The sequence below is a fragment of the Sinocyclocheilus rhinocerous genome, unplaced genomic scaffold (genome assembly GCF_001515625.1).
Source record: "Sinocyclocheilus rhinocerous isolate Xijiao unplaced genomic scaffold, SAMN03320098_v1.1 scaffold259, whole genome shotgun sequence".
Classification (NCBI taxonomy): Eukaryota; Metazoa; Chordata; class Actinopteri; order Cypriniformes; family Cyprinidae; genus Sinocyclocheilus; species Sinocyclocheilus rhinocerous.
The window spans coordinates 197853-213518 of NW_015635083.1; the positions used below are offsets into that span (position 1 = coordinate 197853).

The 15666-nt window shown below is 37.7% G+C and overlaps 1 protein-coding gene across 1 annotated transcript in view; it reads left to right on the forward strand.

Moving 5' to 3' along the window:
* Positions 1-15666, forward strand: part of LOC107746699 (protocadherin Fat 4) — a 17343-nt gene that overhangs the window by 421 nt on the left and 1256 nt on the right. Inside the window, exons 2-16 of the mRNA XM_016560994.1 lie at positions 555-753; positions 863-1207; positions 2778-3688; positions 5051-5228; positions 5586-5766; positions 6332-6582; positions 6683-11011; positions 11107-11208; positions 11568-11869; positions 11987-12072; positions 12203-12376; positions 12457-12584; positions 12669-12886; positions 13607-13880; positions 14142-15248. Coding sequence (XP_016416480.1) covers positions 555-753; positions 863-1207; positions 2778-3688; positions 5051-5228; positions 5586-5766; positions 6332-6582; positions 6683-11011; positions 11107-11208; positions 11568-11869; positions 11987-12072; positions 12203-12376; positions 12457-12584; positions 12669-12886; positions 13607-13880; positions 14142-15248 — 8785 coding nt within the window. The remainder of the gene's footprint in view (positions 1-554; positions 754-862; positions 1208-2777; positions 3689-5050; positions 5229-5585; positions 5767-6331; positions 6583-6682; positions 11012-11106; positions 11209-11567; positions 11870-11986; positions 12073-12202; positions 12377-12456; positions 12585-12668; positions 12887-13606; positions 13881-14141; positions 15249-15666) is intronic.

Sequence of the window (15666 nt, forward strand, 5' to 3'; positions counted from 1 at the left end):
TTATTGTTAAATTAAGTATAAATATTGTAATGAATATATATATATTATACTTAATTACAGTATTTATTCTTAATTTAACAATAATACAAATATAAATAAACAAGTGAGAATTGCCTGGTGTAGCTTTTTTTATTTAAATATAAATGGTCATGAAGTGAAAGTTTATGGTGCGTTCAGCTGAACAGGATTAGAACATTCCATTTTATTCCTCGAGCCTCTCTTTGGATACCAGATTGTCCAGATCTAAGTTGACATTTTAGAGCTCAACAAAAGAGGTACCTGGGGAACCCAAATAAAGAAACATATTCAGGTTGGCGTGGGATACTGTGGTAAGGGGAGAGCTTTCAAAGCACAGACCTTACACAAATCAAGGTGTACTGTTGCCTCTTTTAGAAAAGGTCTCTCACAAAGAGCCCTTTCCTGCATGTCATGTGGGATTTAATGTCTGAAACTGTTCCATGTTTCTTGCTCCACACCTTTGCTATGATATTTTTTTCCCCAGCAGTGGCTAATTTAATTTATAAGTAAAATATTTCCTTCTTTTGTTCACACAGATTTTCTTCTATGGTGTTTGCTCTAACAGTTCACCACGGACACAGAGGGAGAATAGTAATGAAAAGAATTGGTTCAGCATCTCAGCTCTGCCATATACAAGCAGATCAGGCTTAGCTCCACTTCGCAGTAGAAGGTTTACACAACTATCCTTTTCCAAATCTGTGTATTCATTTGAAGTGCGGGAAGACACACCACCTGGTGAGCATTGCTTTTTAATATTATATTATTTCTATGTTGTCTAATCTTTTTCGTGGGCACTTGTATTTGCTAAAATACTTGAATTCAGCTTTGTCTGTCACCTTCATAGGAACAATTGTGGGACATGTGAAGACAGTATATAGTGAGGAAAATGAAACCTCAGTGTACTCTGTTCAGGAGGATGATGGTGATGGTCTTTTCCTTCTCAATCCACATTCTGGAGAATTTCTCCTGTCCCGTGCTCTGGATTTTGAGGTGGAGCGTTACTACATCCTGACTGTAGCAGCTCAGCAGGGGGACAGTGAGCTCACCAGGGTCAGAGTGTACTTCAACGTGATCGATGTCAATGACAACCCACCAGTGTTCAGCCAAAATGTCTTCTCGGCCTCCATACCAGAAAACTCACCTGTTGGAATGTGCTTCCTAAATCTGAATGTTTCAGATCCAGATGAGGGTAACATTGCACTACATACACTACCATATATATATATATATATATATATATATATATGAAAATAATAAAAAATATTGCTTAAGCACCAAATCAGCACATTAGAATGATTTCTGAGGAATCATGTGTCACTGAAGACTGGCACAATAGCTGCTAAAAATTCTACATTGCATGACAGGAATAAATGACATTTTAAAATATACATATTAAAATAGAAAACAGTTCTTTTAAATTGTATCAATATTTCACAATATTACTGTTTTACTGTATTTTTGATCAAATAAAAAATACTTGGCGAAGAGACCTCTTTCTAAAACATTTAAAAAAACTTAACAACCCCATACTTTTGAACTGTAGAATATGTGATCATGTGTTCATACATCTGGTATCTTCTGGTTTAAACCTGGTTTTTGAAAATATTTTGTCTTTGTTTTTGGGTTTTACAATCTCAAATTGAGACATGTAACAACACACGTTTATTCAATACAGAATTAGCACAAAGGGCGGTACAGGTCATAGCTTTTATTTGCCTTCAAGCACAACCTCAACGTTCACACATTTGAAAAGCTTTGGGAAATGCAGAACTGGCTGAAGAGGTCTCATTAAATCTTACGTCATTTCTTCTTTGTTCTCCTTCAGTCTCAGGATGATGAATAGGGTTTTCTCTCTTGGGGATGCTAGCAACTGCTAATAATGGAGAACCCCCTGTCTTGGCTTCTCTTATTTCAGGTTCAGGAGAAAGCATATTGTGTTCCACATATTCAGTACACAGTGAAATTCACAGTTCCTTTTGACCCATTTGGGGAAGTTTTTGATGAGGATGCTCAGGATTACATACAAGCTTAGTAATAAGAGTGATCAAGATTATAGAGATTTTTGTTCTGTACATTTGTTCTGGAAATATGTTGTCTAGAGATGTTATACCAAAATGTTTATGTCCTTTTTGGATTTGTATCAATCCTTTTATTAAATTGGCAAACTTTTTGGATGTAAATCTGGTGATTATTAATATCACCTTTGCCATCATCTAACTCAAGATAATCTTAAAAAAACACTGATAATTCAGTAAAGCTGTTAAAAGCAATCTTTAGCAAATCTTAAAATTAATATCAGTTTTTCAGATTGTATGTAATATTGCTGTGATGCCTATGTAGCATTTTATATTTTAATGTTTTATTTTTAAGTTATTCAGACAAAATATTGAGAATTTGAATGTTAGCCATTTATTGATAATCAGCCACAACATTAAAATAATTATAAATATGTTCATTTCAGCCAGAATTTTAATCTGTGCATCTTCCATAGTTTATTCGGTACATATTTAGCTGATTATTTTTCAATTTTCTTTTGGCCTTCTTTTCTAGGATTCTGATCACTGATAGGAGCATACTTTATAGCAAAAAAACAAAACAAAATCATGGATTGAAGTTTATTTCCTATAATTGGCCTACATTATGGCCTTTTTCTAAAATACCTAGCTTTTGTATGTAAATCTGGTTATTATTATCACCTGCTCAGTCATTTCATTACAAGTATGTTTTATGTCAGGTGCTCTTTTTCTTGTATCTGACAGGTATATATGGAGAAGTGGATTTGATGGTGACATCTGGAAATCTTGAGAGCAAGTTCTCTATAAACCAGCATCAAGCTCTATGTCTAAGAGGGGAGTTAGATAGAGAGACAAATGCTATGTATAGCCTCATTGTCCAGGCCAGTGATCATGCTCTACCCATAGAGGCTCGACTCACAACCTCAGTGGATGTTACCATCTATCTTCTGGATGTCAATGACAACTCCCCTCTCATCACAACCCCCAGTACTGTTAGTTTTCCAGAGAATGCACCTCTTCATTCTGTCGTTACGGTTATACAGGCCACAGATGCTGATGCTGGATCTAATGGTGAAGTTGTTTTCAATTTTGAGAGTGCAGAAGAACAACCGTTCAGTATAAATAGTTTGACTGGGGTTGTGTACCTAAAGAAGCCATTGGACAGAGAAACCGAGGACGTTCTCACAGTCACGTTGAACGTCAAAGATAAAGGTGTTCCTCCATTGTTCAGCTCAATGAACCTCACAGTGCTTATTGAGGATGAGAACGATCACAATCCAGAGTTCACTCAAAGCTCCTACAGTCTTTCAGTATATGAGGATGTACCTCGTGGAACAAGCCTGCTCAGAGTTAACGCAAGTGATCAAGATATTGGGTCAAATGGGCAGGTGCGGTTCTCTGTCTCAGAGAGTGGGTTCATGGTGGATTCTGTTCTAGGTGTGGTCTCAGTGATAGACAAGATGGACCGTGAGAAGAAGCCTTTCTACAGCTTTTTTGTCATAGCAGAAGACCAGGGAGATATTCAAAGGTCTGCCACAGCAACCATTAGCATCACAGTCCTGGACGTTAATGACTGTTTTCCTCTTTTTTCATCCGAATCACTGACATTACATGTCTTCGAAAATGGGGAAGACTCTTTGCAGCACTCCAATCAGGTACTTAATATGAATTGGACTTCTGGGCCCGTATTCACAAAACATCTTAAGGCTAAAAGTAGCTCATAACTAAGAAAATCTTAAAAACAATGGGTGTGTCAGTCCTAAATTTAGGACTTCTACATTTTTGTTCTAAAGAGTATTTCACAAAGTCTTTTAGTGATAAAACTAGCTCCTAAATCTGTGAAACGTTAGGAGTAGTGAAGAGGACTCTTAAGTCACTAAGACCAAACCACAAACTATCCAAAAATGGCTGTCTGCCTCGAAACGTAAACATTTCAGAAACATTTGACGATAAAGAGCTTTTAAAAAGGTATCGCCTTTTGTTTTGGTGTTTATCCCAACTCCAAATTTTCCATTGATTATATCCTTGTTTTCATTAACTAGTTGGGCATGAAGTAATAGCTGGTCTTGCGTCCAGTTTGGTTTTCTTTTACGTTTGCATTGTTTAAGCACACATGTAAAAGGCTGACAATTAGCTGAACATATTCAATTCAATTCAAGTTTATTTGTATAGCGCTTTTTACGATACAAATCGTTGCAAAGCAACTTTACAGAAAAATAAGTTTCTACAATATTTAGTAGTAGCTTATCAGTGGTGACTGTCAGTTTATGTACATATGGCAGAAATGTACGGAAAAATCAATTAAAGACGTAATCAAACAGAAGATGAACACTATTAACAGCAATTATTATATGATGAAATCAAACTTATAGCAAAGTTTGGTAGTTCTGTATGTTGTTTCAGGGTTGGCATCATCTGAGGTCCTCTGAGGGGTTGGCATCATCTCTTCTCAGGTGTTCTGGATCCAGACTGAAGCATGTGTAAATCCTAGTTACCACGGGATGCCAATCCCAGCAGAAACAGAGAAACAAATAGAGACATAATTAGCGTAGCTGCTGTTCCAAACAAGCAAAATTGATTTGTTTAACCCAAACTAAACAATAATAATGTGCATTTGAGCAGATATAACTGCAGTACAAGATTATGAGATGCATTATTTGAATGCTTGGCCAAAGAGATGTGTCTTTAATCTAGATTTAAACAGAGAGAGTGTGTCTGAACCCCGAACATTATCAGGAAGGCTATTTATTTTTAAACCTTTATTTGAATATGGCAACATAATATTGCGTTCTACAAGATTTCTATGAATAATGCCTATCAGCCAATCACTGTGTGCATAGTAAGCATGCTGACATCATCCATAGCAACGAGGTCAACCCCGCCCTTACTCTTAGCTTAAGACTTCTCTCTATTCCTTAGTAAAAGTTTGTCTCAGCAGAATCTGAATCTGTTTTTCCTCTTTGAATTTTAATATATTCTTCAGTGGTTCATGAAGATGTGAAATGTGTCTTTTGTAGATACATGCCTCTGATGAAGATTCTGATGAAGTTAATGGTCAGCTGACATATTCTATAGAATCAGGAAATGATGAGAGTCTCTTTTCACTTCGTTCCAATGGAACGTTCCAAATCTTAGAAGATCTTGATAGAGAACTGAAAAGCCAATACATGTTAAAAGTTATTGCTGTGGATTCAGGTAATCATTTGTCTCCTTTACTGCAATGTCTCATTACATATAACCAGTTAATTTGCTAGTTTGTAGGTTACTTTGATATTCTAGGAATGCAATAATCTTAAAATGAATATTTCCATACTGTACATCATAATGCTGTGATGCCTAAATTCACTTGTAGCATTTAAAACTATTTATTTTATGGTTTTAGTGTTTTATTTTTCATTTATTTAATTTTAGCATCTGCCATATACCGGTTATCAGCCTTAACAGGGAAAGAATTATTGATTTATTGGTGTCAAACAGATTTTTAATCAGTGCATCCCAAGTTTAAGTACATATTCAGAGAATTGTTCTAAATTCTTTGTCCATTCTTTCTAGGATTTCCGTCACTGACAGGCACAGGTACCTTGGTTATTGTTGTTGATGATGTCAATGACAACATTCCAATATTTGACAGTGAGTCATTCAGTACTCACATACTCGAGGATTCTCCTGTTGGGACTGCTTTTCTGAGAGTTACAGCTTCAGACTTAGATGACGGTACCAATGGACAGCTAAGGTAATTTGATAATTACACTTTCACGAGTTCGCCTGCCCATTCAGTCCTGCCAGATAATGGTAAACGAACTTGGCTTGCTGTCCGCAAAGGAGGCTTGACTCGAGCTCTGAGAAAGAACTTATGATGGTAAGGTGTGGAGGAAAAAGAGAGGAATTTAGAGGAGGGGTGGAGGGATGCCGGAATAACTGTTTCTGGAACGGACCATGACTGCTGCTTATATACAATCATAACAGTGATTGACAGGACTGGATGAGTAGGCTCCTCCCGAACCTTGGGAACTTCAAATAATGTGGCCATAATATTAGCATTTTCAGTAAAAATCACTTATGTTTTTGTCATATACAGTATGAGCTAGTGTTATTTTAGTGTTATTTATATATCCTATGTATTTAAGCTTTTTAAGTTAAAATTTTGTATAAAATGTATATTTTATTTTATTTCAGCTTTATTACAATTACCAAAAGCCATTTTTTAATCATTTTAATTTAACATTAACAACACTGATATGAGCTTGTGTAATATAACAAAACTGAGTGTAAATATTTAACTTATATTTCACTTGCAGATATTCTTTAGAGGGCCTAGATCTTCCTTTTTCCATCAATGAAACATCTGGGGATTTATTCACCACAAGTGCCTTGGACAGAGAGACAGCGGCTTTTTACCAATTTTTGGTGACTGTCACTGACGGACATCCAACGAAGCCTCTTTCCAGTTCAGCTGTTGTTTCAGTAACAGTTGAGGATGTGAATGATCACTTCCCGTCCTTTCTTTATGGACCATATGTGGCTAATGTTCCTGCTTTGATAACCAAAGGTGAATGTACATTATTGTGATTACCTTTATAGTAGTTATCCAGTGTTTTAGACCATTGCCTTTTAGTTTCAATAAACTACTTTTTTTCTGTATTTTACAGGATCAGTGATCTGCACAGTGATGGCAAAAGATGCAGATGCTGGATTGAACGCAAAACTAAATTTTTCTCTACATGGCCAACATGCCCATCTCTTCTCCATGAACTCTCGCACAGGAACAGTGTTTATGACAGATTCTGTGAATAGAAGAAATGATATCACAGTTGAAGTTCATGTGCAGGATGGAGCAGATCTGCCAAAAATGGACACAACAACCTTGACTGTCAGATTCCATAATGATACATACTTTCCTCATATTGCAGTCCAAGTTTATAAGGACATCCTCTCTGAGGATGCGCCCACAGGGACCCTGGTGGCTGTTGTCACTGCAGAAACACAAAGAAATGCACCAGTGTCTTTCTACCTGGCCTCTGGAAACTTTGAGGAGGTTTTTGAACTTCACCACAGCACTGGTGAGCTGACTGTCAAGGATCCCTTAGATTTTGAAACCAACATGTATTTTCATCTAATAGTTGAAGCCAGAGACTCAGGGATACCGCCTTTTTCATCATATGCTGAACTTAATTTGAATATCAGTGATGTGAATGATAACCCACCGGTGTTCTCACAAAGCATCTACAAATGTGAAGTGTATGAGAATTTGGCTTCAAGTAGGGTGTGTGATGTGTTAGCCACCGATGCCGACTCTGGAGTGTTTGCAGAGGTGGAGTACTTCATTTTGGCTGGTAACTCTGAGGGTGCATTTAAAATAGACAAAATTCGTGGCAGTCTTTTCTTAACAAAACGTTTGGATCGAGAAAAAATACCATATTACAATCTTACCCTCAAGGCTGTTGATAAAGAAAACAACAGTCTTTCAGCCATTGCAGCAGTTATCATTGTAGTTCTTGACACAAATGATCATGCACCTCGTTTCTCACAAATTTTCATCGCAGAGGTTCCTGAGGATGCTCCTGTTGGTTTTTCAGTCATTCAGATAACTGCTACAGATGAAGATGTTGGTCTAAATGCTGTCATTGAATATACAATCATTGGCCAAAATGGTGAGTTTCCATTCAGTATTGATAAAACCACTGGCACTTTACTGGTACTGCATCCTTTGGACAGAGAAGACCAAGATCATTATATAGTGAAGGTTAACGCCAATGATTCTGCTTGGAGCATCAGCACAGACGTCACCATAGACATTACAGATGTCAACGACAACACACCGATCTTCTATCAATCGTTTTACACTCACACTGTCCCTGAGATGAAGATGCATGAAGTTTTACTTCTACAAATTAGTGCTACTGACAGGGATCTTGGTGAGAACGCCCAAATCCTCTACTTCGTTGACCCACCAAATGAACTTTTCTTGGTAAATGCATCAACTGGGGAAATTTCAACCAAACAGCCTGTTGTTCTTCATGAATCTGAATCTGTAAATTTTACTTTCACAGTTGTGGCATCAGACTGCGGAAGTGTTCCTTTGAACAGCTCTAGCATTGTTTCAGTGACATTAGTACGACATAATAAATTCCCACCCTCGTTTTTACCCTTCAGGCCTTTAGTACCAGTCCCTTTAACCCTGGATGTGGGAACAGAAGTAATCCAGATATCTGCAGTAGATCAAGATTCTCTTGAAATGAACAACAGTGTTGAGTACTTTAATAGTGGTGGCAATGGATCTCTTTATTTTGAGGTAGAACATAACAGCGGCAGAGTGCTGGTATATAAAACTTTAGCAAATAGCGTTAACAAGATCCTAACATTTCAAATCACTGCCAAAGATAAAGGACTTCCTCCTCTTTCTGCACAGAGTGAAATCAGTTTTGAGGTTACACATGAGAACCTGTTCACACCACATTTTCTTAACAGCAAAGTGGAGTTTTTTGTTCCAGAAGATTTGTCCATTGGTTCAGTTATTGGGAAAATCCAAGGCAAAGATAAAGATGTTGGCATTAATGGTGTTATTTCCTATTCTTTTGATGGTGGGAATGAAAATGGATTGTTTTCAATAGGACAATCTTCGGGATTGATCATGCTGGTTAAAACGCTTGACTTCGAGGAATTCGAAACTCACCATCTAAACGTCATTGCCGAGGATGGAGGCTGGCGTCCCAAGATGGAGAGACTTAATATCATAGTATATGTGAAAGATTTAAATGATAACCCTCCTGTATTTACATCTACTAATTACATTGCCACCATTTCAGAAAATGCTTTAATTGGTACCTCAGTTTTGCAGGTTTGGGCGAAGGATGCTGACACTGGAATTAACTCCCAAATCACATATTCACTTATTGCAGGAGACATCCATCTCTTCTATTTGGACACCAAAAATGGCACTATCTCCACTTTAGGGATATTTGATTATGAGCAGAATCAGCATTTTGAACTTACAGTCAAGGCCACCAACATCGGCTTTCCATATTTGTTTGATATTGCCCATATACACATCCAGATCGCTGGCCTCAATGAATTCATCCCTGCTTTTCAAAAACATCTATACAACTTCACGGTGTCGGAGGCTTTGCTGCCACAAACTGAAATAGGAAGGGTTGTTGCCATAGACTATGACCAAGGGTCTGATGGAGAAGTGTTTTACGTACTTGCGGGGCAAAGTAAAAAAGCTAATTTTGTGGTGGACGAGCATACGGGAATAATATATATCTCAAAAGATTTGAAAAATCGTCTCCAAAATGATGAAGTCCTACGGGTGCTGGCAAAAAACAGAGGGGCCATTACAGGATTTAATGTTGATGAGGCATTGATACATCTACACATACTAGATGAAAACGATCCCCCTGAGTTTGAGTCGATGCTTTACACCGCAGCAGTATCAGAGGACATCTCGATTGGGACCTCCATAACTAAAGTCAAAGCGGTGGACCGGGATGTGATCCTAGAATGGAGCAGGTTTTCTTATGGCATAAAACATGGAAATATCAATAGTTCCTTCATTATAGACCCAGTCAGTGGGGTCATTTCGGTTAACAGTCACCTGGATAGAGAGATGTGGGCCATCTATAACCTGTCGGTCATTGCTGTTGACGAGGGCTCTCCTGCTGTAACCGGAAGCACTAAGGTAGCAATCACCATCACTGATATGAATGACAATCCTCCCAAACTGTTGACCACTGAAGGGTTTATCCGAGAAAACCAACCTGCTGGCACTCTGGTCTCCACTTTAGCAGCCACAGATGATGATCTTCCTCCAAATCAAGGTCCTTTCACATATTGGATGACGAGACCTACTGAAGGTTTTTCGCTTACATCTGATGGCGTTCTCTTCACCTTGAGACCCTTTGATCGGGAGCGCAACCCTCTTTTTCATATACATATTGTGGTTCAAGATGCTGGCAAGCCTCCAGTGTCTTCCACCACTTTGTTTCATATTAAAGTTCTTGATGAAAATGACAATGCACCGCTCCAGAGAAACATTAATATATTGGTGAAATATTATGGAAGTTCCTTCCCAGGAGGACTAATCGGAAATGTTAGACCGACTGATCAGGACGAACTGGATGTGTTCAATTGTACAATCAAAAACAGGCCACTTAGGATGTTTAGTTTCCCATTCGGGATGTGTAATTTGTGGTCTTCCCCATACCAAGGAGAGGCAACTTATAATATTTCAGTCGAAGCAAGTGACCAGCTTCACCCTTCGGTCAACAACAGCATCTACATCAATTACAAAGGCTTTACTAACGTCTCTCTGGACAACTGCGTGTTGTTCTACATCTCTATATCTACTCTTGAGGAATTTCTGTCTTTGAAGTATTTAAAATTTGTCAAAGCTTTGGATAGCCTCTTTAACCTACAAGCATCCAAAACTCATGTGTTTGGAATGAAGTTGCAAGGAGATAAAATGCTGCTTCTGGCTGCAGTGAAAAGCTACAATAGTCAGTATCTAACTGGAGAGGTGGCAAGAGGAATATCAAGCATGCATAAAAAGTTACTGGAAGTGCAAAGCAATGTGACTATATCCCAAATAACCAGCGACCCCTGTATGCTCCATCCTTGCCATAATGGTGCCACCTGCAACAGAAACATTCACATCAGTCAGGAAGTTGCTGTGTTGGAAAGTTCTAGTCTTATATTTGTATCTCCATATTTTGTGGAAATCTTTAACTGCTCTTGTCCAGCAGGCTTTACAGGTGATGCATGTGAACAAGACTTTGATGAATGCGCCAAGGAACCTTGTGAAAATGGGGGAAACTGCTATAACAATCCAGGAACTTATTTTTGTCAATGTAAAGATGGATTCTCAGGACCGCACTGTACTATAGTTGATAATGAATGTCAAACGGTGATATGTTTAAATGGAGGAACGTGCTGGAACAGACAGGGAGGGTTCATCTGTGATTGCAGCCTAGGCTATGAAGGTATGGTCATATACTTGTGAAGAAACACTTTTTGTGTGTCTGTCTAATTTTAATGGATTTGTCGTAAATTAATTAACCACTTATTTTTGTTACAGGAACATTTTGTGATCGTATTGTTGACCACTGTGCTTCCTCCCCTTGTGTGTATGGCAACTGCTCCAGTTTTTTAACTGGCTACTCTTGCCAGTGTCCATTTGGTAAGAGGAACTTTTCTGTCTACATGTATCTTTTTATATATTCTTTCTTATATGATTTAGTTTCTGGCCTGATTTTGTGATAATGACCATAGGCATATATTTGAGATATTAATTTATATTAATTATATTCATATTATATTATTTTAATTATGATATTATTTTTAAATTAAGAGTATGTTGTATTAAGCTTAATTTATTATTTATATATATTATTTGAAGTGATAATAATATATTATTTTACTTAGAAAAGTATGAATAATGCATTATTCATTATTGAATTCAGTTTATGAATTATCATATTAATGATATCATTGAATACACTTATTTCTGATTATGTCTGACATTCCTTTTATTGTTAGGTGTGAGTGGAGTCAACTGTGAAGAGCACAGTTATGGCTTTCAGGAAATTTCTTACATAGAATTTCCTCCATTGGATCCACAGTATAACTTCATCTATTTGGAATTTGCAACTGTGCAGCAAAACGCTTTGCTTTTGTACAACCATGGTGACCCATCAACTTCAGACTTCCTGGCCCTTGAAATTGTGAGAGGAAGACTGTGGCTGTCTTATGATCTTGGATCTGGAGTGATAAGATTGGAAACAGGGAAGTTAGTGGCTGATGGAAGTTTTCACAACATCACCGTAAGAAGAACTGGAAATGTACGTGATTCCCATACACGGTTATTTTTCAGTCTTAGGAATCAATCAAACCATTTTTGTGAAAGATTTTTGAGATATTTTGCAGGTATACATGCTTAATGCTTTTGTGTCTCTCAGATAGCCTCTCTAGAAATAGACAACTGCTCTCCCCATGAACCGCAAGGCTTTTGCTTGTCGCAAAATGGTGCCTCTGGAACCCAAAGGTAATATTTAGTTTAATCTCACCTTTCTGTTGCAGATTTAACATGCTAGTAAGCATAATTACAAACTGCTATTATTTGTTTATGTAACTGAACTCATGTAACTGAAACTTTTAATTACATTTACAAACAGGACTCTGGAAGTGAGCTCAAATAACATGACGTTTGGCGGCATAAAGTCCATTGATGTCATTTTACAGAGGCAGATCAGGACTCATGACTTTGTTGGCTGTATGAGAAACATGCAAGTGAACAACTTCGGTCCAGATTCCTTAAAATCTCTGGCATCCCAGAATGTTCTTGATCGGTCAGTTTCAAACGATTCTTTATAACTATAGAATTTCTATTATAATGCCATGTTTCAGTTTATTTTTTTTTGTTTATCAGATGTCCACGAGCAGATATTCCTCCTTGTGAAACCGCAGTGTGTTTGAACGAAGGAGTTTGTCAAGACCGATGGTCGCACCGCCACTGCCAGTGTAGAGACCATTTCACAGGACCCAACTGTGCCATGAGTAATTTCTTGTTTTTCTTTTATTGTTTTCTGTTATAGTGCAACGTTTAAAATCTTAAAGTGAATGTCATTTTGTTTCTGATAGATTTGGCTGAGCAGCATGTGTTGTTTCTCAACGGGGAGGCCTACATTGAGTTTGCTGTCAAGGAAAGCTACAGAAGAAACCAGCTTCTGCAAGCCATCCTGGATGGGAAGGAAGGAGGTTTTCAGGGATTTGACAGTGTTGAGATCAAGATGAGGACTGTCAGAAGAAATGGTGTTTTGGTTGTGTGCTGGTGTCAAACCGTTCATCTAAACCTTCAGGTGAGCTCTTGGAGAATTCAATTTAATTATTACTAATTATTCAATTCAAGTTAAGCTCATTTGATAGAATATGCAGCATCATGTTACTTACAACAAAAAAATAATTTCAACTTTGTGAGGAAAATTGAGCTTATGTTGAGGCATCTACAATGAAAGTATAAGAGGACAGTTTTCGGAGGATTAAAAAGCAGTGAATGTAATGTGAAGCTTATAATTTTATAAAAAGCACTTTTTAATCTTTCTTCTGTTAAACCTTCTGTATTATTTAATTAGTAAAGTTGTTCATTTTCTACAGCCATTTTAGAGATTAATTATGTTGTCCGGGCCACAAAATTGTAAAATTTGATTTTGGCAAGGTGATTGTATTTAAATAGCGCATTTTATACACAATGGTAATTCAAAGTGCTTTACATTAAGTTTATAAAAAAGAAAAAATAACAATAGAAAAATTACAAACAAACAATTTATTTTAAAACAGAACGGGAAAACAGCTTAATAAGCCATTTTTTCACACTAAAATCATGTTAAAACACATATTGTTTTTGTCTTGTGGCTATACTTTTGAAATATGAAACATGCAAAACATTAATGTTACACAACAGTAAACACCTACTAAACACCTTCGATAAACTCAAATCTGCAATATCTGAACTACTTTGTCAGTGTTGTCTGATAAATCTGCCAGTTCAGTTCAGAACATGTTTTCTCTTGCCTTCTCAGATATCAGATGGAAAACCTCTGTATGTGTTCACCAATGTCACATCTGGTCAGCGACTGGAGCTCTCAATAGAGGGAAATGTGTCCGATGGACAGTGGCATGTTCTTCATCTGCGCAGAAGAGGCTCATACATGTCTCTGTTTCTGGATGAACGGCCTGTAGTGAACACCACCAATGGCACCATAACTCACCCCACATTCTTAGTGGAGACCATTTTTCTGGGCTCTGCTCCATTGAAAGAATCTAGAGATGTCCCAGAGATTATCCAGAATTTAGGTTAGATTGCCTCTGATTTGTTGCTTAGTTGGTTATACAATATTGCAAGTTTTATTGTCAAAAGCAGGGTTATTATAGAATAGAATTTGAACATTGTTTATTTTTTCAGATGTTAATCGTGTCAATGTTGCAAAATGTATCAGTTATGAAACAACTCTTTTCATTGTAGTTTTCATAACCAATTTACCCATATATTAAAATTGCCAATGATCATAAAACCTTTATATTTTGTTGGTTATGTTGCTTTTCTTGGTTTTCCAGGTTTCAGAGGATGTGTGGAATACATCAAATTCAACGGCCACCTCCTGTCATACAACGGCTACAATGAGATAGTCGATGCCAACTCCAGCCCGCCTGTCTTCCAAACCTACTGCGTTTCTCCAAACCACTGTGTTCTGACTCCATGTCTGAATGATTCCTGTCTATCTGAGCCCTGCTGGAATGATAGTGACTGTGGATCTTCTTCCAAAGACGACTACTGGTGCATCTGTCTGCACAATGTGTCTTCGTGTGGATCTTGCTCATCTGATGTCGTCCACAGCGAGGCCTGTTCTCAAATCCAAAAGAGCGAAGTCCCCGTATGGATTGTAGCAGTCATTTTTCCCATTGTCTTCATTCTTCTGATCCTAGTTCTCTGTATTATCCTCAGAAGACAAGGCAAACTCTGTGAGGGCGAAAAGAGGAGTCAAATCTACCTCATGCCGCCAAGCAAACAGCACGGCACGGATAACCTGGGATTTAGTTTAAGTCCTGCTGATGAGTGTCCTCAAAATGTGTCAAATGAAGCCAGCAAGCAGCCGGATCTGATAAAACCAAGGGATTCTATGCGAGTAGTGGAAAGCTATACTGAAAGCGGGCCTTCTTGTCATGTCTCAGGTTTTGGAGGGAGTGAACTGGAGTACTATGAGATTGACAGCACATACTCAGATGTGAAGAAGACCCTACAGCTGAAGAAGGAGGATGAACGTGGAGAACTGGTGAACGGCAATCCAATAGTTTCTCAATCCATCATGCAACCTCAAACTAATCATAATCCATCTCCTAAACTTCAGAGAACATCTGAAGGTAATATTAACCAGTGGCAACGTCAATCCCAATTGTTCTTCAAGAGAAAGCTGGCTCCTGATCTGACAGGCCCTCCACAACATCTCTCAGCAGATGAGGTTGAGAAACTGAACACCCCACGGGACCACAAGGGATACCCTTATCAGATTTTCAGAGAGTGTCCCATAAAGCCGTGCACAGACGGGCCAGTAGAGACATCTTCAGAAAGTGAAAGTCACTGCTCCTTCACCGGCTCAGAGTTTGACTGTGAGAGAGAACTGTCCCTCATCAGCTCACATGACAAAGATGAACATCCACCTGAAGGCAAGGACACATGTGCAGTTTCATTTATCTGACACCCAAATTAAAGATGTTTATAAAAGTAGGGCGAATATTGGTTTTGCACTTTAGTTATTATATAACTCTTTATATCCAAAAAATATAACTAAATAAGGATTTATTTTGAAAGTTTAATAACTTTTTTTTCTAGTTAATCACAACACTGACCCAAACTAATAGTGACATCTTGTGGTTTGATCAAATGAAGAAAAAAACAATAGCCATCTAGTGGCCATTTAATGTCTCTCCACCACCAGAGCCTTCCAAATGTCAGACTGTGCTTTAGGAAACAAGGAAGGCCTTTACTTTCTTACCTTTTGATACCGTTGACTATTCAGTTGAAATATTAAGAAATTAATTTTGTTAAATGTGAATATACAAAATTATATTGTGTTATGACAGT